Source organism: Lepus europaeus, chromosome 18 (assembly GCF_033115175.1).
Source record: "Lepus europaeus isolate LE1 chromosome 18, mLepTim1.pri, whole genome shotgun sequence".
Classification (NCBI taxonomy): Eukaryota; Metazoa; Chordata; class Mammalia; order Lagomorpha; family Leporidae; genus Lepus; species Lepus europaeus.
This window is the reverse complement of record NC_084844.1, coordinates 12,334,988-12,362,940: the sequence shown is the minus strand read 5'-3', so window position 1 is coordinate 12,362,940 and position 27,953 is coordinate 12,334,988. Positions and strand designations below refer to the sequence as shown.

General features: G+C 38.6%; 1 protein-coding gene across 6 annotated transcripts in view; it reads left to right on the top strand.

Annotated features, from left to right (window-relative positions):
* CEP112 (centrosomal protein 112) overlaps positions 1 to 27,953 on the top strand; it is a 516,630-nt gene that overhangs the window by 106,996 nt on the left and 381,681 nt on the right. For 5 of the 6 annotated variants that reach the window (XM_062174816.1, XM_062174818.1, XM_062174817.1 and 2 more), the window contains 4 exons: positions 6,127 to 6,213; positions 8,372 to 8,471; positions 12,295 to 12,413; positions 14,904 to 15,047. In XM_062174816.1, the coding sequence (XP_062030800.1) occupies positions 6,127 to 6,213; positions 8,372 to 8,471; positions 12,295 to 12,413; positions 14,904 to 15,047 (450 nt within the window). The remainder of the gene's footprint in view (positions 1 to 6,126; positions 6,214 to 8,371; positions 8,472 to 12,294; positions 12,414 to 14,903; positions 15,048 to 27,953) is intronic. The other variant, XM_062174820.1, reaches the window with a different exon arrangement.

Genomic DNA, 27,953 nt, shown 5'->3' with positions numbered 1-27,953 from the left:
CTAAGAGTAATTTTTTTTTTACTATTATGTTTGTGTTTAAGTCTACGTTCTTACTGTTTTTATTATCTCTTTCCATTGGTACCCTCTTTTTTTTTTTTTTTCTTTTCCATTCCTCTCTGGCTCCTTTTAGGTTAATTTTTTTATTCCATTTTACTTTTTCTGTTGACTTCTATGCTATATTTCCTTTTATATAATTTGCTTAATGTATGTTGTAGGACTAAAGATAATTCATCCTAACCTATCAGTGTTTATATTTAGTGTCAATATTGTACTCTATTCAAAAGATTTATTTATTTGAAAAGCAGAGTTACAGAGAGTAAGGGAGAAATAGATCTCCTGTGCACTGGTTCACTCCCCAGATGGCCACAGAGGCTTGCACTGTGCCAGGCTGAAGCCCGGATCCTGGAGCTGTATCTGGACCTCCCAGCTGGGTGCAGGGGCCATGCACTCTGGCCATCTGCTGCTGCTTTCCCAGGTGCATTACCAAGGAGCTGGATTGGGAGTGGAGCAGCTGGGACTGCACAGGTGCTCTCTGGGGTTCGGCTGTGACTTAACCCTCTGGGGCACAGTGGTGTCCCCACTGTTATTGTACTCTTTACACTGAACTTTTTTCACTTTCCAAATTCCAATTATAAAATTTAATAATCTGGGAATAGGCATTTAGCATGTTGGTTAAGATGCTCACGTCCCACACGGGAATATGTGAGTTCAAGTTCGTGCTAATGCGGCCCCTTGGGTGCAGCAGCCATGGCTCAAGTGATTGAGTACTTGCCACTGACATGGGAGGCCTGGACTGAGTTCCTGGCTCCCAGCCTTGACCCCAGCCAGGGGCTGTTTTTACCATTTGGGAAGTGAACCAGTGGGTGGCAACTCTGTTTTTTCTGTCTCCCTGCCTCTCAACCTCTCAAATAAATAATAACATTTAGTATAATACAATTTAACTTCATCTTCACATGTGTTACTGTGTTCATAAGGCTTCATATATTATTAACTCTTACCTTTGAGTGTACCGTGCATTATTTAAATAGTTATTTGTCCCTTGAGGAAATTATGAGAGGATAAAAATGGTCATTTGCATTTCTCCTTATTGACTATTTCTGATACTCTTCATTCCTTTCTGAGTTTTCATCTGATAGAATTTTTCTTCATCCTTGAAAACATCTTTTAGTATTTGTTTGAGTGCGGTTCTGCTGATGGTAGATGTCAGTTTTTCTTTTATCTGAATTTTTTCTTCTTTCAGCACATCTAAGATATTCCTTTTCCCTTTGGTCTGCATTGTTCTGATGGCGAATAAGCAGGCATTCTTATTATTGTTCCGCTGTATGTAATGTCTTTTTCCCTCCGACTGCCTTTAAGACTTTCTTATTATCCTTGGTTTTTAGAAGTTGGAACTCAGATATTTCCAAGTTGTGCTTTTTGATTTTTGACTTTTTTTTTTAACTTATCCTGCATAATGTTCACTGAACATCTTTTTCTCTAAGTCAGAATCTTTTATCGAACTTGGGAAAGTTTGGGCCTTTATTTTAATTTTTTTCTTTCCCTACTCACGTTGTCTTCTGTAGATATTCCAGTTACATGTATGTTAGACTCTGTGATTTATTCTTTAGCTTCCAGTAGTGTTGTTTACTTTTTATTAATTTTTCACTGGTTTCCTCTCTCAGGTGATTTAGTTAGATAATTTCTTCTGGTCTGTCCTCAAATTTATGGTCCTTTCTTTTTAAAGATTTTTTTTTTTATTTCTTTGATAGACAAGAGTGGCAGAATGACACACACACCCACAGAGACGGAGAGATAGTGAGGAAGAGCTCTTCTGTCTACTTGTTCACTGACTGTATGGCCACAACAGCCAGGGCTGGGGCAGGCTGAAGTCAGGAACCTAGAATTCCATTTGGGTCTCCCACAGGGGCTGCAGGGGTCCAAGCACTTGGGCCATCTTCTGTGGCTTTCCCAGGCACTTTAACAGGGAGCTGGATCAGAAGTGGAGTGGCTGGGACTCAAACTGCTGCCCATATGGGATAAAGGTGTCACAAATGGCAGCTTCAACCACTGAGCCACGATGCCAGCCCACACCCTTTCTTCTATCTCAGATCTGTTAAGCTTATCTAGTGGATTTTTTTCCTTTAAATTATTAAATTTTTCAGTTCTGGAATTTTCATTTTTTATAATAATTTCTGCTTCTCTATTGAAATTTCTGTTCTCTCAATGAAACAATATTTTCCCTCATATGAATATATTTTTCTTTAGTTCTTTGAAGCTCTTTATATTAACTACTTTAAAGTCTTGTATGTTAAATAGGGTCAGCTTGGATCTCAGTAACTCCTTTTATCTTTCTGTGCTGATCACAAATTGTTTTTCCTTTTATATGTGCATGTTGATTAATTGTTTGTGAAGAAGATTGTGGATGACATACTGGAGATTAGATTCTGTTACTCTTCTACATGGTATATTGAGGGATTTGTTTTGGTCTTTGCTTTTCTAGACTTCATTTTCCTTTCTGTTAAGGCAGCTCTGTGCAAAGCCCAAGATATTACTCAGCCCCCTCCAGCGTGGAGGGACTCAGTCTACAAAGTATTTCTCTGAAGATCTTATGTATGCTTGCTTTTAGTCTTTGCTAGGGAGGTTTAGAATAGACCCACGGTGTGGCCTTTGTGTAGTAATTAGCTGGATGCCCAGGTGTTTACACATTATTGGGAAGCTGTGTCCACTTTGGCTGAGTAGGGCCTTTAGTGTGTCCCATCATTGTTTAACCTTTAGTATTTGATGTATTTTCTACCTAGTGACAATCATGTTTTGTTATTCATCCAATGCTTGCATTTCCCACTCCATCAGTCCTTGGTTAAGGACTGGTAGAGGATTCTGCTGCAAACGTGATACCTCTCTAGTGACCTGCACTTAAGATTCCAGCCTCTTTAATCTGAACTCTGACCTCTGCCTCTAAGTTTAGTAGACCTGTGATGCTCTTACGGACTCCGGTTTTTATATCCGGGCAGAGAGCCTAAACCAGAGTGGGCCTCAGTTTATGAGGAACACAGTCACGCACTGTCCAGTCCCTAAGAACAGTCACCTCATAGAGTTTATTCCACTTTATGAGTTGTTAACAGTGGGAGATTAGTTTAGTGGCAACTAGCTAAGTGACTTCACCATACCATAAATGGTTGGTTCTCCATGGTTCTTACGTTTGAAATTGATAGTATGTGTTCTGATCTCAGGAGAAGAGCATTTCAAATGATTTATAATTTGATTTTGATCTTTTGTGTTAAACAGTGAAGTTTACTGTCTTTTATATATGTGTGTATGTTATTGATGTACACAGACAAATCTGAGTTTTTATATCTAAATCTTGCATCTGTATGTTATCTTTATTGTATTAATAAGATTATTTTCTGTATTCTAATCCTGATAATGGATCACTAACCATGCCCTATGGTGCAGGCAAAAACAGGGAGCTGCACTGTAGCGTCAAGGTCAGAGTGTGCAGGGAGGAGGTATTATTGTATGTTTTTAAGGATGGCAGTAGAGATGCTTTCTTTTTAATATTACCCTTTTTAATAACTTGGGGTTTGCTTTTTAAGCAAATTTACTAATACAATGCAAAGAAAAAGGATGCAGTGTTACTTTAGTGACTTTTTGTCAAAATGTAAATCTGATTATTTGCAAACATCAGGCAAATCCAAGCTTTAGTCTTCCAAAATGTCTAGGCCAAGAAAAACAAGGAGATCTGGCCAGATTACAGAGAGAGAGTTATCTGAGGACTGGAGGCAGCGGGAAAATAAACCACTGTGCATGACATGGCTGTGATAAATTACAGGATTTGAATGTAAATTGGGTATTAGATAGTGTTATTATGTTAACAGTACATTTCCTGATTTTAATAATTGTGCTGTGGTTATGAAAGTGTTATTGTTCTAAGGAAATACACACTATAGTTTTCAGGTATTTAGAGGCTCGATGTTTCTAACTTATAATGATTCAGAAACTAATATTCAGGTGTCCTTTCCCTCTCTCTGTTCATGTATATGTGTATGTCAATATAGCTACAAAATGATAAAACACAAGGGCCAACGTGTGAACAATTGGTATATTGGATAAAAGGTATACAGGAGTTCCTTGTGGTACTATTATAGCTTTTCTTTAACTTTGATATTATATCAAAGTAAAAGTAAGAAGTTATAACCAGAAAAATAGAATTTAGAACAATCTTTTTGATTGTAAGCACGGAGACCTGGACACTACCTACAATAAAGAGAACACAGAAATCCTTTTGAATTCAAGTAAGCCCGGTACCATCCAGACCTTTGGAGCCTGAGGTTACTTCTGTGTTTCAGATGCTGTGTGCTTTCTAAGACTGCTGTTGCGTATTCGCTTTACTTTCTTCTATGTACTGCAGTCGCCTGCTTTGTCAGGTCACTGCTCTCTGGAATTTGGGGTTGGTCCCAGAAGCAGTTAACTTCCTGTCTTAGTTCAGATGAGAGGGGGGCAGGGAGGGAGAGAGAGAGTGAATGAGTGGATATGATTATTTGTGTGATTATATACTAGCTGATGGATTGCTGAAGTGTGTGTCAGATTTTTGTTCCTAATTTGGTCAATACAGATTGAGGTGGGGCAGGTAGAGGTTGTGGGTTTAGATGTGGTGGAATAGTTATACAGTATGGATGCCTGACTCTTAGAAGCGGAGGCTATGATAAATTCTCTAGGTGGAATTATGGAAAGATCCGTAGTAAATTACGTCCCCTATACCTGGCCAAATTGGCATAATGCTTTTTTGGATTTAATTTTTTAAAAAAACCTCTGTAATGCTTCTGTCAATGATCTTCACCTGGAATTAGGTCACCCATCCCCATTTCTGCAGATTGAGAATTACATGATTTAGAGGGAAGAGAATAGAAACATTCAGAATTTACCTTTTGCGTAGTAAATGGATAATTCTCTCCTTCTCCACTGTTTATAAACTGTAAAAGTCATGAACTATATGATCTTAACTTTTGTTTGTAAGGTTTTAAAGTTTCATCTTGATATGTTGATTTGATAATGCACAGTCTTGTTAAGTTTATATTATTTGTTTTGTCTTTGAAACAGTAATTGACAATATAAAGTGAATTTCCAAAAAATTTTTAAGAAAATATTTTGACAATCATTTTCTAAAATTAAAAAAAAGAGTCTTGAAGGTTGTAGACTGCTGACTTTGTGCCATGAATTGTATAATTTAAGGAGGGTCATTTAATTTATTTCATTGAGTATAATTTTCATAATCCATTGAGGTAAGGATAATTTTCCATAATTAGCAAAAGAAGAAATACGTCGAAGTGATGACTTGCCCAAAGTTAATAGGTAGTGAAATTAGAGTTAGAAATGAGGTCAGACTCCAACGTATATATTCTGTTAAAACAATCAAGTGGCCAAACACTCTCACATTGGAGACCATCAATTTTATGTTGTTCTTCTTAAAGCTTGTCAGTACTGCTGTTTTAATTCTGGGATGCAGTCTTTACATTTTTACTGGCCTTGTGAGAACACTGCTGCATGTGGTTTTGCTTTGGGAAAGGTAGGACTGAAGGAATGCACTAAAGGAGATGATAGCACTGCCTTCTGGGAGTCCAGAAGAGACAACTGGGCACCTGTTGAAAGAAATGTGTATCTGCCAATACTTTGGCATTCTTACGGATATTCGCCCTGAAATTGTCATATTTAAATATATAGGTTAGTAACAATATTTTTAAATGAATACATACATAGTTGTGAACCAAAAAATGGCTTGAAGACACAAAAATTAAAAATACTAAAACACTATGTGGATTTGAATGTGAAGGCAAAATCTGACTATGAAATGGCCTTAAAAGTTTTCTGAGTGGGCGGAAAAGGGGGAGGGGGTAACTCGTGACTCTGTCTTAGTATTGTCAGTTTGGCTACCAAGTGAAATTTATTGTAAAGACTTCAAATTAGTTTGGAAGTAATCAGAAGAATGTAATCATTATATACTGGCCTAGCTGATGTAGTTGCTGGAACCTGCGGCTACAAAGTAGAAGCGGAAGATGATACTCTCTTCTATATAGGGAGTTCTTTTAAGTCTCTGTTTTTTGCCAAAGGAAAAAGTAAATTAATAACATCTTTAAAATATTTTCCTTGAAGTTGGACATGAAAACAAAAATGATGGAAGCTAAATTTCATGAAGAAAAGCTTAAACTGCAGCAGAAACATGATGCTGATGTTCAGAAGGTAAGATTTATGTCACTTACTCTTCTATTTACATTGAATGTTGAAAATATTCCAGGTCTTGTGAGGCTCCATGCATTCAGCCATTGATCCACTTATTGATGTACTTCATGGTAGCTCTTGTTGCAGATGGAATTTGCAAAGGTTCATGTGCCAGCAAAAGCTGACCTTTGCCTTCATTTACCAAGCAGATGTGTGTATTGAAGATGTTACATCCGCGTCACTTTTTAGTTGTAGAGCTACTACTTTTCCAGCGGCCATCTTGTCCTTCAGCCTCTGTCATCATCCCTGAGGAAAGCTGAAACAAGACGTCAGCTGTAAATACCAGAGCTCGTTTTCTCCAAATATGCTTTCATTTTCCTGGCAATTAATTTTTTCTTTTTAACTTAAAAAGGAACTCTTCACGACTTAGTTCTGTTTGGTCTAGATTGCATCTTTTGTAAAGCTGGCATGATGAGGAATTCTTTTTTAAAGCAACTCATGGGGGTTAGGGCTTCCAGTCTTTCAACCTATAACTTTATCTTTCCCCCTCTCTTCTTTATTTTTATAAAGGGAACAAATCCCATGAACTCCATATATACAGTTTTAGGAGCATAGTGATAAGTCCCACTCTACCCTTGCCCTCTTCTCTCTTGCTCCCACCCTCCATCCTCCTTCCTTTCATATTTTTCTTTTAATTATACTTTCAATTTACTTTATAATCACAAGCTTAATCCTCCACTAGATAAAGAATTAGACAAGTAGTAAGTAGAAAAGCCACTGTTCCTCAAGAGTATAGACCAAAGGTTATAAAAAATAAAATCTCAAAATGCCAATTTTGCTCATACACATTAAATTTTTTTACTCTGTGATATCATTCACCACAAATCAGGGATTCTGTATGATATTTATATTTTTGGGGCTGGCTTATTTCACTAAGCATAATGGTCTCCAGTTACATCCATTTTGTTGTGAAAGACAGGACTTCATTCTTTCTTATGACTGATTGGGATTGCATCATGTATGTACACCACAGTTTCTTTATCCAGTCATTAGTTGATAGTCATCTGGGTTGATATCTGTATCTCAGCTGTTGTGAATTCAGCTGCTGTAAACATGGGGTACAGAGAACTCTTTCATATGCTGATTTCACTTCCTTTGCATAAATTCCCAGGAGTGGAATGATCGAGTCTATGATAGATCTGTTTTCAGATTTCTGAGCAATCTCCATACTGTTCCATAATGGTTGTACAAGTTTACATTCCCCATCAAGAGTATGAAAGCTATTTTCTTCTTAATTGGCACAGCAAAAAGAATCAGTTAATGGTTAACCTATGTGAAATTTAAGTTTCTAGTATATTTTAGTAATACTTAAAAATTTGGTAATGATGTCTGTGTGTTTTAAATTCGTGAAGGATGATCCAAATGAAAACTTTGTATTACTGTTCAAAACTGAGTTTATGGTTCTGTTTCCTAAAACTAAGTGACAGAGACAGAGGCTGAAGTAACAACCTTATATATCCAAGCTTTCTTGAAAGCCTGAAATATACAACTTTTCTTTGTAGCTGCCACAGCAAAAATAATAAATTTACAATTAACCTACATGGAGTTTGAATTGATACTATATTTTAGTAATTAAAAATTTGAGTGTGTGTATGTGTGTGTGTTTTAAGTACATGACGGCTGGTCCAGATAGAAGCCTAATCTTGATACCTGTCGTCTCCCCACGTATCTGGGAATTCTTGTGTGTGGTAGATGATACAAGGACACTGGTGGGAGCACGTAGGCTTGTGCTCAGTTGGAAGATGTCCTATTCCAGCACGCTGTGGTGAACTGGACTAGCCCAACATGCAAGTTTCTGATAACTTGTCTCTGCCACTTTCCGACAGTTTTGTTTCTGATTTGTATTTTAGGGCATCATATAATTTGTTATTTCTTCTCTTCTTAAACATTGCCACATGAAAATTTCTAAACACACAACATTTCTTTTCATTTTCTAATCATCACTTATTCTAGCATATTTACTGATTTTCACAATGCACCATAAAATAATTTTATATTTTTTGAGAAACCATTTATGAGATTAACTGAGAGAGACTTGCAAAAATATTGTGCTCATATAAAAATTGTGTTTATACTCAGAACAATACAGTATGCTAATACATTTTAAATTTATTTGCAGATTTTAGAAAGAAAGAATAATGAAATAGAAGAATTGAAAACTTTATACAAAAAGAAGCAAAATGAAACTGAGGAGACCATTAGAAAGCTTGAAAAGAAAGGTGATGTTATTACATAAATCTTTTAATAACATTTGCATTTTATTTTTTGTGACTGACAAAAGTAAAATATAATGCCCTGCCTTTCGTAGAGTGAGATGATGATGTTTTTGTGGACTTCCGTCAATAGATGGATTTGTGTGAGCTTCTGGATGACTGGTTAAAAGTGTGTGTGTGTGCATGTGCGTGTGTGTGTGTGTGTGTGTGTAGCCGCAGTGGCAGTGAGGTGGAGGCAGTATTGGTTTGGAAACATGGAACTGTCGATCCTGAGCGTCTGTCCTCCTTGGAGTAGAGCTGCCTTAGATAACGTGAGTGCAGTAAAAGAATTAGGACTTACTGGCTTTCATGAAGAATTCAAAGGGAATTACTCCTTTCATCTGGTAAAATTTATTGCATTAAGTGCGTGCTTTATGGCTTATAGTATATGCCACTATTGTGACTGACAAAAAACTTGTAAAGTTTTTGCCATCTGTACTGTCATTAAGAAGGAAAAGAAAGCATGCAAGTGTTAAATTGATGATTTTGGTTCAAAACATCTAAATCAACAGGAGGTCACTGAAAATATTTTTTGTAGAAAAGAACTATTGTGGCTGGCGCCGCGGCTCACTAGGCTAATCCTCTGCCTTGCGGCGCCGGCACACCGGGTTCTAGTCCCGGTTGGGGCACTGGATTTTGTCCCGGTTGCCCCTCTTCCAGACCAGCTCTCTGCTGTGGCCAGGGAGTGCAGTGGAGGATGGCCCAAGTGCTTGGGCCCTGCACCCCATGGGAGACCAGGACAAGTACCTGGCTCCTGCCATTGGATCAGCGCGGTGCGCCGGCCGCAGCGCGCCTACCGCGGCAGCCATTGGAGGGTGAACCAATGGCAAAAAAGGAAGACCTTTCTGTCTGTCTCTCTCACTTACTGTCCACTCTGCCTGTCAAATAAATAAATAAAATAAAAAGAAAAGAACTATTGTAAGATTTTGTAAAGTTGAGTAAGATTTGACAAGTTGGAGAAAAGTGTTCCAGGTCCTGTGATAGGAATGCTGTGAAGATGCTAAGTTGTAGAAAGGCTACTGTGAAACTGTTTAGCTAGTATGCATTCCCTAAACACGAAGAGATAGATTTAAAGAGATTGAGATGGCTGACTTGGGGCTAGACTAATCACGACCTTTAACTTCAGATTTAGAAGTTTGAACATTATTCTTTTGGTGCTGGGAAGGGAACCAAAGGAGATTTTTGAGATGTGAATTTTTTAAAAAGATTTATTAATTTATTTGGAAATCAGAGTTATATATATATATATATATAGAGAGAGAGAGATCACATATTTTAAATTTACATGACAGTAAAAAGGCTTGATAAGAAGTTTAAGAAATAAAAAGCGAAAATACTCTTGTTTAGTGGGTTACAGACAGCAGCTATAAACGATCATTGAATGGAAAAATGACCATTTCACAGTAAATTTTACTGTAATCACAAATTATTAAAATTATAATAGAATAACATTCTTAACCATTGATTTGACAAAGATGTAACAAAGTTTTACAAAACTATATTTGCAACAGTACTGGGTCACACAGACATTTCTTTTTTCCTTTTTTTTTTAAATTTTAGCTCCCACATATAAGGGAGAACATGTGGTGTTTGTCTTTCTGGGTCCAGCTTATCTCTCTCAACATGGTATCCTCCAGTTGTGTCCATTTTACTGCAAATGGTAGAATTTCATTCTTTTGGATAGCTGAATAATAATATTTATTTCATTTTACATGAAAGGCAGATACACACACACACACCCACACGCACACACATATATGGAGAGAGAGAGAGAGCGTGCGCGCAATGGAGAGATCTTGTGCTGGTTAACTCCTCCAAATGCCTGCAGGAACTGTAATGGCCTGGCTGAAATCTGGAGCCAGGGTACTCCATCGCGGTCTCCCATGTGGGTAATAGGAACCCAACTGCTTGAGCCATCAGCTGCTGCACATTAGCCTGATGTGCCCATTAGCGTGAAACTGGAATAGGAAGCAAAGCTGGGACTCCCAGCCTCTGATAGGGAGTAGGCATCCCAAGTAGTGTCTTAACTGCTTTGCCAGATGCCGTGCCTTTTAAGATTTGATAATGCAGCCAAATCTTAATTTAATTTTGGAATTGTAAAGTAAAATGTGTTAAAGATGCTAAAGACAAGGGTTAACTTGGATTCTTCTTCCTTTATTTGTTGCATAGATAAGATATGAATGAAAGAAATTTCTAGGGAAATGCTTATGAAAATTTTGCTGTCTTGAAGTGAATGAATAAAAACATTCAGTTAACTATGAAAATAATATTAAATTTAAGTAAAATACAGCTTAATTTATTTTCTTATCCAGATAACTTGAATTTATTAAGCAAATTTTCACTTAAATCAGTGACAGATCAAGTAAATTTTTAAAAAAGATTTATTTGTTTATTTGAATGGAAGAGTTCTAGAGAGAGAGCAGCTGGGACTTGAACCGGTACCCATATGGGATGCCAGCACTGCAGACAGCGGCCTCCAGTTTAAGTAAATTTAAAGATAGGAGTATAGATGGTTTAAAGAAAATAGTTTATATAATTTAAAACATTTCGATTTAGTCACATAATGTTGAAAACCAATTTAAAGTCTAGGAGCAGCTATATGGAAAGAAGATAATTGTTTTGTTCATTGAGTACATGTCTTTTTGAGCTCTTGCTTGTGTGACAGTTATGCTCTGTGGGTGAAATGTTGAAATGTCTTTCTACTCAGAGAATATGGTCTTTGTCTTATTAAGGAGGAAATAGGAAAATAAATCCCTATAATGTAATATGTGGTTTAATGAACAAATGTGCAAAGTTTCATGGGAATAAAGAGGAGTTTCTTTGTGTCGTTGAGAGGGGAGGAGTCTGGTTGAAGAACTGCCTGTAGAGAAGGTGATACCTGGATTGAGACTTTGAGGATGGCAGGGGCTAGGGGGCACATTCCACATCTACATCCGTGGATGATCCCATTCAGGCTGTAGATGTGTGTGTTGGGCTGTTTCTGATTACTATAATGAAATACCTGAGGCAGGCTGCCCTATAAATAAAATCAGTTTATTTAGTTCAACTTTATAGGCCTAAAATACAAGCAAACAGCATAGCGTCAGCCCTGGTGATTGGCTGCATCACCTCGTGGCTCATGGCGCCACGGTGGGAGCAGGTGCATGAGTGAAAGATGGCCTGGTGAGAATGGGAAGCCAGAGGCTGGGGTCCCACAGTCCCTTCTGAGGACACACTTCCAGTTCACCTTCCACTAGACCTTGTGAAAGTTTCCACCACCTCCGTGAAGGTCAAGCCTTCCACGTGATGCTTTAAGGGACAAATGACATCCAAACCGCAGCAGACAGGGATCTGTGAATTAGTATATCCTCAGTACCCTACACAGGCTTCAAATACAGACGTGCCAAGAGATGTGGCCGGAGAATGGTTGGGTCAGGAGGAGCTGTTTTGTGAGAGGCATTTTACCCCTGTGTCTTTAGGTGAGGAGAACTGTGAAGGGATTCCAAGGCAGGGGGTATTGTGCTATTGAAAGGCCTTTTTAAAACAACAGAGGACCCAGCCAAGGGGAAAAGCACTAGAGGCCACACGCTGTGAAAAGGGCCTAGGGAGTGAGGAGTGAGGAATTCCATCAAGGCCCTTTCTGGTGGTGGGAATGGAGAAATCAGCAAAGTAGAAGATATTTTAGAAGAGGGAATTAAAAGGACTTAGTGAAAATTAAATTAAATATTACTTGGTGCATCCTATTTTATGTCATCAAACTCTTATGTGGTAAACATAATTGGTTTAACTATATTTTTATCATTTTTGACAGTTCAGATCCTTATACGTGACTGTCAAGTTATTAGAGAGACTAAAGAAAACCAGATTGCAGAGCTAAAAAAGATATGTGAACAGAGTACAGAATCTCTAAAAAATGATTGGGAAAAGAAGGTAAGCTACTTTAAGTAGTATAGAAAATATAAAAGTTTGTGCTGCTAAGTAACATTTTTAATTGTAAAAATAATGGGTTTCACAGAATGTACAGAAAAGTATTGAAAAAATAAAATGAAAATAACAAAATTCTAGACTTATTCTTTAGAAATAACTACTGTTCATATATATTTTCTTCTAGAAGTCTATGACCTAAAACTAGTTTTTATTTAGAAAATACACTTTTGACTAATTTTTCTGTGTAATTACTATTCTGGAATTTTTGCCATAGCCAATACATTTTAAGTAAAATTGTTGTGGAACTAACAATAGGACAGTTTTTAAAACTAAATCCTTTTGATTCTGGATTTGAGTCATTTAGCATTAATTCCATGAAATTTCAGATAATATGATATAGTGTAGACTAGAATTCATTGTACAAACTTGTATCTGATATAAGCAATATCACTAGAATTTGGATCTTTTTTTTTTTTTTTTTGACATGCAGAGTTAGACAGTGAGAGAGAGACAGAGAGAAAGGTCTTCCTTCCGTTGGTTCACCCCCACAGTGTCCACCACGGCTGGCGCTGCGCCCATTCGAAGCCAGGAGCCAGGTGCTTCCTCCTGGTCTCCCATGCGGATGCAGGGCCCAAGCACTTGGGCCATCCTCCACTGCACTCCCGGGCCATAGCAGAGAGCTGGACTGGAAGAGGGGCAACCGGGACAGAACCTGGTACCCCGACCGGGACTAGAACCCAGGGTGCTGGTGCCGCAGGCGGAGGATTAGCCTATTGAGCTGCGGCTGGGCCTGGATCATTCTTATATGCATATGAAGGAGCACTGAGATTTAGGTGCTGTGTGGCCATGTTCTTGTTCTACTACCCAAGTAACTCACTTTTGAATACTAGATACGACACCAGTTTCAAATATATGTTCTAGGAAAAAAGTACAAGTTTGGAATCAGAGATTTAGGGACCTCTTAAAAAATAGTCAAAAGTGGGCCGGCGCCGTGGCTTATTTGGCTAATCCTCTGCCTGTGGTGCTGGCATCCTGGGTTCTGGTCCCAGTTGGGGTGCCGGGTGCTAGTCCCGGTTGCTCCTCTTCCAGTCCAGCTCTCTGCTGTGGCCTGGGAGGGCAGCAGAGGATGGCCCAAGTGCGTGGGTCCCTGCACCCGCATGGGAGACCGGGTCGGGGGGTGGAGAGGGGAAGTACCTGGCTCCTGGCAGTGCCGGCCGTAGCAGCCATTGGAGGAGTGAACCAATGGAAAGAAGACCTTTCTGTTTGTCTCTCTCTCACTGTCTGTAACTCTCTGTCTCACTCTCACTCTCACTCTCACTCTCACTCTCACTCTCTCTCACCATCTAACTCTGCCTGGCCCAAAAAAAAAAAAAAAAAAAAAAATCGTCAAAAGTGCATGTTAAATTTGTGAACCCAAGAATCTTGTATATGGCTGTTACGGAGTCATCCTTTCTTCTCCTCTTCAGTTAGAAGCTAGAAGAGAAGTTCTTGGGCCCCTTGCCAGTACCATTACCAGAATTATTGCCCGTGTTCTGCCTCTGGTTTCTAGGATCTGTGTTTTCACTGTTCGTCCTGATATCGTCTAGTAACACAAGAGTCTGCACCGCCTGTCATATCTATCCCTCTTCCCTGTTCATGGACAGTGCGTTAAATATATGATCGGGACAGTGTGGGCCCCCGTTTGCCCCACCTCTTGAGTGGCCCTGGGGTTGAATGTAGGGAATATGAGTTCAATAAAAGTAAAACGCTCACAGGGTTGGGAGCGCAGATTTTCAGTCCCCTTTGGAAGCTATCCATTAAACCTGTCTTGCTTGCCTGCATTTGTCTTTGCTGTTTTTTTTTTTTTAATAAAAATTTACATCAACATGTTAAAGCTTTATCTGTTTAAACTGTATACATAATAACCTTTATCAGTAAAGACCCATGTACAGGATGCAAATACTATCAAGTGCTCCTCAGCCACCCTGCTCATTCTGTGTTTGATTTCTAAGTGTGGTGTTGCTGTCCACTCCATGTATAGATGATGAAGTGGTAAAAGTAGCTTCTTCCTGGGGGTTTCCGTAGAGCATTTTTCACGTTGCTGTTGTACCACATTTAATTTAAATGAGTAATACAGGATGATGATGTTACTAATCCATGACAGTATTTGAATGTTGATGTGTCTGGATTTCAGATCAGTGCTCCTGCTTTCCAGCTGAGGTCCTGTGTTAGCTGTCTGATTGTTTGCCTGAGGCAGATCCTCCCCTCCAATATTTGCTTATCCATTAAGATTTTCAATTCAAGAATGTTAAAAAAACAAACAAACAAACAAACACATTTCTTAATCATGTTCTTTGTATGGTATCTTTACTTTAAATGTTTATTTGTAGATTTTATACCTTTTGTGGTTCAATTCACCATATATAGAGAGAAATACAAGAAACCATTTCTTTTCTGAATTGCAAAATAGTCTATACCTTAGTGAAAGAATCCGCTCTTGATTTCATCGTGTAGCTCCACAGTGCAGTAGCAGAAATGGAAAAGGAAAAGTTTGATCTTCAAAAGCGACATACTGAAAATATTCAAGAATTGCTTGAGGACACAAATGTGCGTCTGAATAAAATGGAGGGTGAATACATGGCACAAACACAGTCTACAGTAAGTGAGTTTTTTTTTCTCTCTGTGACATTTTTAGAAACCATCTTCTTTAATTTCCGTGTGCTCGTGCTTCTGTGAAGTGCATATAAATAAGTGTGCTGCAGAATTACAAGGAGACACTTCCTCTTCAAACTTGGAACCGATTTCTATGTGACAGTGGATGGCCCCTTGACGTTTGCTGGGGGGTTTGGCTCTGCACTGTTTGATGCCACCTCCTTTTTAAACCCTCAGAACTCTTTTGCAAACCTTTCTTCTTGTTGCTTATTTTTTCATTGACTTTCAGGGGTAATTTTTCTTTTTGTATCATTTTTTAAACTAACGACTTCATTGATTTTTCTGAAAATATTTAACGCTAGTGAAGGATATCAAACAGGGAGAGCCCCGGTGGGACCACTGACACATTTCTTAGCAGATCATCTCCACTGAGGGACAAGACGCAGACGTCACCTGGGTAAAACCAGAAAGTTCCTTTTGGAAAGGATGCAGGAGATCATATGGTCGGTCAAGCAACACAGAGAGACACCAGCGGCCTCTCCCATGCGAGCCGGAGGGGCCTCTGCAAACGCCTCCTCTCTGTGCACGCTGCTGCAGAGTGCAGATCTGAGGGAATGAGCATTTTCAGCCTTTGAAAGCCTGGACCAGTTCTGTAGACTGGCTGATCCGCCTGTGGGTCAGAGCCCCTGACAGCCAGTGCAAGTGGGCCTCCCCCATCTTGGCACGCACATTATAATACGACCTCCCAGAGTGGTCAGCGTCGGGGCCTCAGTGTAATTTTCCCTCCACTTTTGTAGATTGTAGAAGCGTCCCACAACACAACTTTCTAAAATGACAAAATAGCAAAAACGAACCAATCTTTGCATCCTCTCATCCATTTCTTGAAGCATGGGCTATCTTCATCCACTCAGCAGAAGGTGCTAGTTTGTTTTCTAGGGAGAATTAAACAGTGTCAGCATGGGATTTTTTTTTTTTTTGACAGATAGAGTTAGACAGTGAGAGAGGGAGACAGAGAAAGGTCTTCCTTCTGTTGGTTCACCCCCTAAATGGCCGATATGGCCAGCGCTGCTCCGATCCAAAGCCAGTTCTAAGAGGGAAAGACTGGTTAATGCAGGAAGAAGACAGGGGCTGGTAGGACTGAATTACAGAGAACAGAGTGAAAAGAACTTGTTATAAGGCTGAAGATTACTTTTCCATATTGAAATTCTAAAGATGAGGGGCCGGTGCTGTGGTACAGTGGGTTAAAGCCCTGGCCTGAAGCGCTGGCATCTCATATGGGCGCTGGTTCTAGTCCCGGCTGCTCCTCTTCCAATCCAGCTCTCTGCTGTGGCCTGGGAAAGCAGAAGAAGATGGCCCAGGTCCTTGGGCCCCTGCACCCACATGGGAAACCTGGAGGAAGCTCCTGGCTCCTGGCTTTGGATCAGTGCAGCTCTGGCCATTGAGGCCATCTGTGGAGTGAACCAATGGATGGAAGACTCTCTCTCTCTCTCTCTGTGTAACTCTTTCAAATAAATAAAATAAATCTTTTTTTTTTTTTTTGACAGGCAGAGCTAGACAGTGAGAGAGAGAGACAGAGAGAAAGGTCTTCCTTTTCCATTGGTTCACCCCCTAAATGGCTGCTACGGCCAGCGTGCTGCATGGATCCGAAGCCAGGAGCCAGGTACTTCCTCCTGGTCTCCCATGTGGGTGCAGGGCCCAAGCACTTGGGCCATCCTCCACTGCTTTCCCGGGCCACAGCAGAGAGCTGGACTGGAAGAGGAGCAACCCAGACTAGTACTCAGCACCCCAACTGGGACTAGAACTCCGGGTGCCGGCGCCACAGGCAGAGGATTAACCAAGTGAGCCATGGTGCCGGCCCCTCAGCATGGGATTTTTACCACAGCAGTTCCGCAGTGTGGTGAACTAATTCCTGGGAGTCCATGAGACCCTTGAGAATCCTTTGTGTCCAGACTGCAAACTGACACCCCCTCCCCACCCTGTTCCAAAGGAAAAAACAAACAAAACAAAAATCAAAGTAATTTATAAAGGAAAAAATATTAGTATGCCTTCAGATTTCTTTATCTCCATACTCAATATTCAGTTCCAGAAGACAGTGAACCCAGCCCTAAAAAATAGACCTTAGAAAAAAATGTGACCCCCTACATGGTTTTTAAATGAAAAGTACAAGGATGGTTTTGAATGTCACCAAATCTGTGATTAATATGACTGTCACTTTGTCTTTTGGTATGGGCTTTTGGGCATTATTTTGAATCCTTTATATCTGACTTAAAAATTTTTTTTTAATTCTGAGAATTAAAAAATTTAATTCTGAGAAATGTATTTATGGTCATTATTTCATTAAAAAGATCTATCCTTGCCACCTCTTAGGTCTTTCTTAATGTTTCCTATCTCCTTGTATTTTCATTCTATCCTGTTATCGCAATCTATATTCTTTTTTTTTTTTTAAGATTTATTTTATTTACTTGAGAGGCTGAGTTAGAGCTGTTGTGATCTCTTGGCTCATTCCTCAGATGGTCAGAAGAGCTGGGGCTGGGCCAGGCTGAATCCAGGAGCCAGGAGCTCCATCTAGGTTTCCCACCTGGATGTAGGGGCCCAAGCACTTGGGCATCCTATGCATCCATGTGCATTAGCAAGGAACTGGATTGGAAGCTGAGCAGCTAGGACTGGAACTGGTGCCCATATGAGATGCTGGCATTGCAGGTGGAAGCTTAATTTGTTATGCTACAATGCTGGCCCTCAATCCATATTCTTTAGTGGATTTTCTCTGGTTTGTTGGTTCTATTTTTTAATTTCTACTGTTATTTTTTCTCTTAAGCAGTATTTTCATCTTATTCTTTGATTAAATTTTTTAAATTTTATCTGTTAATATTATTCTTTATCTTCTTAAGTTTACTTATTAGGCTTATTTAAAATTCTTTGTCCATATGTTCTGATAATTCACCTTCAGGATAAAATGTATTAAATTATAATTAACTTTATAATAATATGCAATGTATTATGAACTATAATCTATAGAATATTGTTTATATACACATAAGTTTTGCTGACAGTTTTTCATGTAATTTTCTGTGGGTGCCTAGTTATTTTGGATTGTGAATTCATGCTGCTTTGGGTTTATTAGTTGCTTCTACGTGTTTTAAGGAGTCCTCGTGTTAGATTCTTAGAGTTCCTTCAAGTAGTGAGGACAAACCTCAGGGTAGAAACTCCCAAAATCATGGGAACACTGTTGAACTCCCACTGAAAATTTCCCATTTTCAGTAGGCAAATTTTGCTGGTGATAAGGGAAACATGACTTTGGAAAGAGACACTCTCCCTAAATTGGAGGTAGAGAGATGATTTTTTTCTTGTTGTTTTATTGAGGGCAAGAGAGATGTAGGCAGGAAAGAGAGTGAGCACCGTGGATAGGGTCAGAGCTGGGAGCTGGGAACTCAATGCAGGTCCAGTGGGTGGCAGAGACCCAATTACTTGGCCATCACTGCTGCTTCCCAGGATCTGCATTGGCAGGAGACTGGAGTTGGTATTTGACTCCAGGCATCCAAATGAGATGTGAGACACAGGTATCTTATCTTTTATATGTATGAGGGAAATGGTTCATGAGAAATGTGTGTGATGAAAAAAACTATGCATGAGCTTCAATTTTTTTGCATTAAAATCAGCTCATACTAGCTTGTTATAATACATCCAAACAAGATCTAATTTGAGGCTCTCAGGCAGTTAAGACATCAAGTTGAAAAGAGCCCCTAATACAGAAACATGAATTCTGCTAATTTGAAGAAAAAAATTACATTTATGGTGAAGCTTGGCTAGACGAATGGTGAAATCATTGATACTTTATGAAAAGTTTATGAGGACAATGCCCCAAAGAAGTTAGCAGCTTACAAGTGAATAACCGATTTTAAGAAACGGATGACGTGATGATGAGATTGAAGCCTGTAATGGCAGCAGTCCCTTTGGGTCTTCAAGGAAAGCATTAATCCTGTTCATGTCCTAAGTGAAGAAGACCAATGGCTGATAGCAGAGATAACGGCCAACACCACAGACTTCCCAGCTGGTTCAGTGTACACAGCCCTAACCAAAGAATCAGGTGGAGCAAACTTTCTTCACAGTGGGCGCCAAAACGGCTGTACCAGCTCAGCTGCACACAGGAGCAGAACTCTCTGTGGAAGTTCAAAACAAAGCAGAAGACCCTGAAGCATTTTTTGAATAAAGAAACATGGCTCTGCCGCTATATCCTGAAGACAAAGCATGATCTAAACAGTGGCTGCCAAGAGGTGGAAGTGGGCCAGTCAAAGAAATGGATCAGTCAGGAGCAAAGGGCGTGCTGGCAGTCTTTTGAGATGCTCAAGACATTTTGCTTTTTGACTTTTTGGAGGAAAGCAGATATTGTCTGCTTCTCATGAGAGTGTTTTGAGAAGGTTAGCCAAAGCTTAGCAAAAAAAAAAAAAAGAAAGTGCCTGGGAAACCTCAGCAGAGCCCTTCTCTGCCTTGACAGTGTTCCTGTCATTCCTCTTATCAAAAGAAGATAGTTTCGCAAGAGTTTGGATGGGAAGTCATCGGGTATCCACTTGATGGTTCTCTTTTGGCTCCTTCTGACTTCTTTTTTGTTTCCTAGCCTTCAGTTAACAATCGAAAAAAGATTGCATTAATATGGTTAAATTCCCAAGACCCTCAGTTCTTTAGGGATGGATGAAATGGATGATATTGTTGCTTACAAAACAAAACAAAAAAAAACTTGATGGAGATTGTGTTGAGAAATAAGGTTTATATTTATATATTTTTTTCATTCAACAGAGTTTATTGAAAATTTATGTATGCAAATGATGGTGATAGATTCTTTAAAAAATTTAAATTATGAGATGGGAAACATGCCAATTTTCTGGAGTTCAGCTTTCCCAAAGCCAATTAGCTAAAGGCTTATATTTTAAATTTTTGTCTTTTAATTAACATTTTTCCATGAACTTGTTGGAATTCTTTTATATATAGCAAATATTTTACTATAATTTATTGTACATTGACTAGAATTCACAGAAAAGGTTAGATAATGGTAACAATAGTGGTTTTATTCTTTTTTTACTTTTTATTTTTATTTTTTGACAGGCAGAGTTAGTGAGAGAGAGAGAGAGACAGAGAGAAAGGTCTTCTTTTTTCCATTGGTTCACATCCCAGATGGCCACTACGGCTGGTGCGCTGCACCCATCTGAAGCCAGGAGCCAGGTGCCTTCTCCTGGTCTCCCATGCAGGTGCAGGGCTCAAGCACTTGGGCCATCCTCCACTGCACTCCCTAACCATAGCAGAGAGCCTGACTGGAAGAGGAGCAATAGAGACAGAATCCGGTGCCCTGACCGGGACTAGAACCTGGGGTGCCGGCGCCGGAGGCGGAGGATTAGCCCAGTGAGCCACGGCGCCAGCCAACAATAGTGGTTTTAAAACTAAAGGTTTTTGTTTTTGCAAAAGACAGATATGCTGGAACTGGTGTTGCGGCATAGAGTTAAGCTGCTTCCTGCAACACCTACATCCCATCTGGGGACTGGTTCAAGTCCTGGGTGCTCCACTTCTGATCCAACTGCCTATTAATGCACCTGGGAAAGCAGTGGAAAATGGCCCAAGTGCTTGGGTTCCTGCCAGCCACGTGGGAGACCTGAAAGAAGCTCCTGGCTCCTGGCTTTGGTCTGGCCCAGTCCTGGCAAGCATGACCATTTGGGGAGTGAACCAGTGGATGGAAGATCTCTTTTCTCTCTCTGACTCTCCCTCTTGTCTCTATAACTCTGCCTTTCAAATAAATAAAAATAAATTTTAAAAAAGATGTGCTTATTATTGATAATTTAGAGAAGAAGTTTATGTCCACGTAATAAAATTACTATATGTGAGTACCCATTCTTTCACATTGTCAGTCCAGTGCTGAGTGTTTCAGAACTGTCAGTCTGACTGATGTGTTGGTTTCTTAGGGCTGCCATCACACATTAGGCGAAACTGAGTAACTCAGAACAACAGAAATGTATTGTCTCATAGTTCTGAAGGACAGGTGTGCACGCTCAAGGTTCTACAAGGTACCTGTTTTCAGAAGGCCCTACAGACGAGGAAGACTGTTCCCTGCCTCTGCCCCGCTTCTGGGGACGACAGGCCACCCTGGGTGTTCCTGGGCTGATGGCTGCAGCACTTTATTCTTGTACTTCTGCCATAACCTGGTGTTCTCCTTGTGTGTCATTGTGTTCTGGTGCCTTCGTATGATTTTTTAAAAATTTTATTTACTTATTTGAAAGGTAGAGCTACAGAGGGAAACAGAGAGAGAGGTCTTCTATCTGCTGGTTTACTCCCCAAATGGCCGCAGCTGCCAGAGCTGGGATGATCTGAAGCTAGGAGTCAGGATCTTCACCCGGGTCTCCCACATGGGTGCAGGGGCCCAAGGACTTTCCCAGGCCATAGTAGAGAGCTAGATTGGAAGAAGAGCAGCTGAGATTTGAACCGGTGCCCGTATGGGATGCTGGCACCTCAGGTGAAGGATTAGCCGACTATGCTACATCTCTGGCCCTGTGGCCTTCTTATAAGGGCAACAGTCAATGGATTTTTAAGGCCCACCCTAATCCAGTTTCACCTCATGTTACTTAACTTGATTACATATGCAAACATCCTGTTTCAATCCAAATAAGGTCACATTCACAAGTACTCCCTGGGTTAGCTTCATCACATCCTTTTGGGAAACATAATTCAACCCACAATAGGTAAAGTACCCTATTTTTGTTTTAATTATGTTATTTAAAAAAGTGAGAACATTGAAAATTAAGTCACTGGATTCAAAAGAAGAAAAGGTTAATATGCACATGCTAGATCTTTGTTTTCTGTATTTTTGTAGCTACTAGGTTGCAAATTTGGTACTTATCTTTACTAATTAACCAAAACAGTATGGGTGCTTTTTCTGGGTGTGGGGCCACATTTTAAGAAACTCATTTATGAATTCATCTAAAATAAAAATAAAATTATTACATGTGAACATAAGTGACAATTTTAACTGAAGTAATTCTATAAAACTATAGTTTACAAAAGAACAGCAATTTAGTGAGCAGTGTGCTATTGCTTTCCGTTTTTGTAAATCTTCTTAACTTCAGTCTTAGTGGATAGCAGCTGAACTCTCATCTCTGTTTTTGCTTTTATTCTGTTGTGCCATCATATGTCAAGTAGTGTGTGGAAAACTTCACTGTACACTTGTGAGAAAATGGTAGTGAGAAAGACAAATAATGTCTTGGTAGTATTAATAAACTTTGTGTGCATCCACTTAGATTCTGGGGATAAAGAGTTTTTTGGCTTTGGTAATTTCTTCTCTAGCCATTGGCTTTCAAATTCTTTTTTGCCCCTGATTCACAGTAAGAAATAACTTTTATCAATTTGTGGACCAGATAAGTTTCATCTTTACTACTGGCTGCTCACTCTGCAGTTGGTCTCAGCCAAAAGGCTAAAACAGGATGGCCATTCTCTCCTACATGCTCTGTTATTTTTATTGTATTTAATTAATTTAAAAATCGTTAATTGTAATTTTCAACTTGATTTCACATGGGTTGAGACCTATAGTTTGAAAATCACTACTATAGAGAGAATGTAATTCAAGAGTATAATTTCTGTGTCTATAGAACACTTTCCAGCGTGGTGATGTGTTTTCACTCAACTGAGTCTGAGTGTTATCTCTCCACCTCCTTGCCAACACTCAGACTTAATTTTTGAATTTATATTTCCCTGATGGATAGGTTTTTTGTTTCTTGGTCATTTTAAGAAAGATTTATTTACTTACTTACTTACTTACTTACTTGAATGGCAGAGTGAGGGAGAGGGAGAGGGAGGGGGAGGGGGAGGGGGAGGGGGAGGGAGAGGGCTGGCCCAAAGCCAGTAGTTAGGAATTCCATCCTATTCTCCCTCATGGGTGGTAGGGGCCCAAGCATCTGGGCCATCCTCTGCTGCCTTTCCTGGCACATTAGCAGGGAGCTGGATCCGAAGCAGAGTAACCAGAACTCAAACCAGCACTCCATATGAGATGCCAGCATCACAGGGAGCAGCTTAACCCGCTGTGCCCGTTTTACTTCACTGTTCATCCCCTTTGTGTATTTTCCAGTTGCTATTTATCTTTTTTCCAATTTCACTTGATTTTAGGTATGTCATCTGTGTAGGATTCAAATCCATTGTTAGGTTTTTTGAGGTCCTCATTGTTTTTATTTATTAAATGGTAAAATATACATAAAACAAAGTTGGAATTTTAACTATTTTAAATGCATAGTTTAGTGGCCTTCAGTATATGTACATTATTGTAGTCCCATCACCACCTTCCATCTCTACATGTTTTCATATTCCCCCACTGAAACTCTGAGCTCACTGGGCAGTAACCCCAAATTCATCTCCTGTATCTAGAGGATTATGAATATGACTGCTCTCCATGCTAAGATAAGGTAAGAGATCATATGGCATTTGTTCTTTAGTGAGTGGTTTATTTCACTTGGCATAATATCTGCACAATTCATCCATGTTCTAGCATGTCAAAATTTCTTTTTAAATGCTGAATAATATTCCATTCTATACCAATACACGTTTTATTTATTTATCCATCCATTGTTAGATGGATTGTGTTTACCTTTTGGCCATCATGACTAATGCAGCTATTAACATATGAGAGGTACACAAATACCTCTGATATTTGTAGCCATAGACAAAAATAAGAAATCTGAAATACATTTTCATCATCTTAACATCCTAAATTTTATATAAAGTGTATTGAATAATAATTTTAAAGTTTTAATTCCAAGAATATGTGATTTCTTAAAATGTTTCCTATATTGATATAGTATTGATGTATTTTCTTAACTATGTGATATTTAGAGAAATATTTTTCACAGTGGAATTTTTCTTTTTATGAGTTTGAGAAATAAAAGTGATACTTTGGAGCCAAGAGTCACTGTCAGAGGAACTTTCATTCTATTTTAATGAAAGTTGAATTTAAAATTAGCATTCAGACCTTGTCATAGGTAATAATAGTAGACAGAGAGAAGAATGGACAGAGTCTGTCAGCAGGATTACATTTAAGAATCATCAAAACTAGACAGCGCTCAGTGAGCAGCTTCTGATTTAATAATTAAACAGGGGAGATTTCAAGGCATGGCTTGAGATGAAAGATGAGACTGTCACTGAGAATTAGTTTTTCTGTTTTGTTGTCTTTCAGGCCTTTTCCTTTTTTGTTGAATCTTGTTTTGTTTCATTGCCATTTATTGTAAGCAGACATGTGGATTAGTTGACTTATGTCTCTTGGTATTGGCAGGGATTTTCCTAGTAAAACTCAGTGAAAATGTGTAAACCATGGACTTTTAAGACAAATATTGGAACTTGTAAATATAAACATTATAGCAAAGTTTATTAGCTTCTTGGGGAGGTGAGGCTATAAAATTAAGACTGTTAATAGGAGAGTTGTGGATGACTTTGTGAGATTAACGCATTTGTTCGTAGGATTGTGAATATTTTTCTGTGCTATGCACTCTGTTGACAATCTGGTGAAGTCTGTATAGTCCTTGTCAGAACAGTATTCTTACACTTAATCAAACAAGAGTATAAGAAAAATTATGTTAAAATATTAATAAGCCAAGTTATTACAAAGTATTATATATGCTTCTAAAGTAATACAAAATGACAAAATATACAGGTATGCCTGATTACAATTACTGAATTATGATGAAGGTAAACAATATTTAATGGTTGGCCAACAAATTATAAAAATATCTGTGATTCTGTTAATGACAGATATTGCTATTACTATCTTGGTTTGATGACGACATTTATGATAGAAGAAAAATACAAAGTTTCAGTTAGGATAGTAAGAATAAAGATGACTCTTTTTTTTCCTTTCATTTAAGTTCACTGACACTATGAATTCTATTTGTGAATTCATGTATGAAAGGTTAAGATAGGTTAAGTATCCATACCTTAAAGAGGACCAAAACCTTGAGACACTTTAAATATTTGCAATTAACTGTTTTTATAGTGACATATGATAATAATGAGATAATTTATCTACCCCTGACATATCTAGACTATTATTTTTTAGTCTCTATCAGTATCTCTTCTCAACCCCTTCATGATTATAAAGGATAAGCCCCAAAATACCACATTTATTAATTATTAATAAAAGGGCCATTTAAAAAAATAGGATTTATTTTTAGCACAGTTTTCAATTACTTGGATTATTATTTAGAGAATGCAAAAAGGTAGTAAAGTGAGTTTCTATATACCTCATTCCCAGTTTCTCCTATTAGTAACATCTTATTTTAGTATACTTGTAAAAATAAATTAATCAATATTGATGTATTGATATTAGCTGGTGTCCATAGTTATTCAGATTTCTGAAGTTTTTACCTGATGTTTGTTTTCTAGGGTATCTTACAGGATAGATTTAGTTCTTAAATCTCCATAAGCTCCTGTTGGTTGTGATAAGACTCTCCTTTTTCATGACTAACAGTTTTGGCGTACCGGTCAGGAATATGTAAAATGTCCCTCTAGTGGAAATTGCCTTACATTTTTCTCATGACTAGGCTGGAGTTGTGGGTTTAGGGAGGAAGACCACACAGCTAAAGTACCTTCCCATCGCATCATTCCAAGAGTTCCTGCTGTTATCTGACCTGTCAGCATCTGTATTAGCCTTGTTCATCTTTTTGTGATGTTTGTTAGCTTTCTTCATTGCAGTTATCCTGCAACTTTCCCTACTACGCTCTTTGGAAGGAAGTCACTGTTTGCATCCCACATTTTAAAGTTTATTATGTATATTTTATTATTTAAATTTATTATTTTATTTGAAAGAGAGAGAGAAGGACAGACAGGCATACCTTCTGTCTGCTTGCTCACTCCCCAAATGGCTGCAACAGCCTGGGATAGGTCTGGCAGAAGCCAGGAACCAGGAACTTCATTTGGGTCTCTCATGTAGGTGACAGGGACCCAGGTTTTTAGGCCATCACCTGCTGCTTCCTCAAGTGCATTAGCAGGAAGCTAATCGGAAAGCAGGGAAGCCGGGACTGGAACCAGCACTCTGGTATGGAGTGCTGGTCCCACAAGTATTGGTTTGACCTGCTGCACCACAGAGGCAGCACCTACAGCCCACATTTCAGAAGTGGGAAGTTACATGTGTCCTTGAGGGTGGATTAGTTATATTTATTATTAGATTTTTTCTTTGCTGAAGAGTTGTCTTTTATCATTCACTTATTAATTTATATGTAATATAAGTGCCTTAATATATTGTGCCACAGTGGGTCAAGCCCTGCTTGTGACACCAGAATCCCATATGGGAGTTTTCATGTCATTTGGGTAACAGGTACTTGATGCTGGATAATATAGTAAGAGTATTTTTAGCTGTATAATAAACTGCCAAAATGTCTTGCCAAGTGGCTGTTCAATTTTCTAATCCCATCAACAGTGAATGAGAAATCCTGTTGCTCTGTATCCTTGTCAACATTTGGTATTTTCAGTTTTGTTGATTTTAGCCCTTCCAGCAGGTGTGTAGTGGTGTATCATTGTTGTCTTATTTATCTTTTCATAGAAATCTTAACATCCGTGTATCTTCTTTGGTGACATGTCTGTTCATCTGTTGTTACGCCCTCCTTTTTATAAATTGGATTGTTTTAAGAGTTCTTTGTCTATTTTAGATTTAAACCTTTTATGAGACATGTATTTTGGAAATATTTTCCTTCAGTCTTTGGCTTGGTTTTTATTCACCTAACAGTGTTTTTCAGAGAGCAGAAGTTTTTAATTTTAATAAAGTCCCACTCATCAAATTTCCTTTCCAGAATTACACTTTTGGTGTAGCATCTAAAAGCTCATTGCCAAGCCAAAGGTCACAAATCTTTTTCTCCATGTTTTCATGTAGTAGTTTTATAGGATTGCATTCTATATTTACATCTAATATCCATTCTGAGTTAAGTTTTATGAAAAGTGTAAGTACTACATCTGTAATCAGGTTGAGAGGCATGGACGTCTAGTTGTTCTAGCACATAATTTGTTGAAAATACTCTTTTGCTTCTTCCTTCAAATTTGCTTGGTTTCTTTGTCAAAAGTCTGTTGATTATATTTGATAGGCTTATTTCTGGTTTTCCTTTATATGTGCATCTATTCTTTGCCCAATATTATCCTGTCTTGACTACACTGACTTTATATGTTTGGAAGTTGGGCAGTATCAGTCCTCCAACTTTGTCTTTCTTTGTCATGCTGGTTATTCTGGATCTTTCACTTTTTCCATGCTTCTAATAATTCTAAATTTCAGAATTTGTTCATTTCCATAAATAGCTTGCTGAAATGTTAATTGGGATTTTGTTGCATCTGTAGATCAAATTTAACAATGAATTGAATTTTTCAGTCTCTGAATGTTGAGTACTTTTATTTAGAACTTCTTTTGTCTCTTTGATCACTTTTATAGTTTTATGTATATAGATCCTGAACGTATTTCATTAGAATTCTTCCTAGCATTTCATTCACTGGGGTGCTATTATTTATAATATTGTGTTTTCTATTCTCAAACTCCAATTGCTAGTACTTAAGAAAACAATAGCCTTTTCCATGCTAACCTCTTACCCTACAACTTTGCTATAATGATTTATTAGTTCCATGGAAGATTAACATATGCATCTCAGGACTGAGCAGTTTTACTATAAGCTTTATAATAAAAAGAAATCTGTGCATATATGTGCCTTAAAATAAGTATGAGTTTCATAAGAGGCAACAACTGAAAACAGTCCATCAATAGGTGGATGAATTCTTTTAGATATATTTCATAATGAAATGCTCTGTACAGTCTTGAAAAAGATTATAAAGTACTTTTACACCCCATGACATGGATGAATCTCGCAGAGCTACAAAATACATGAGGCTACCCTTGGATAGAGAGTGATTAATAGGTTTCAG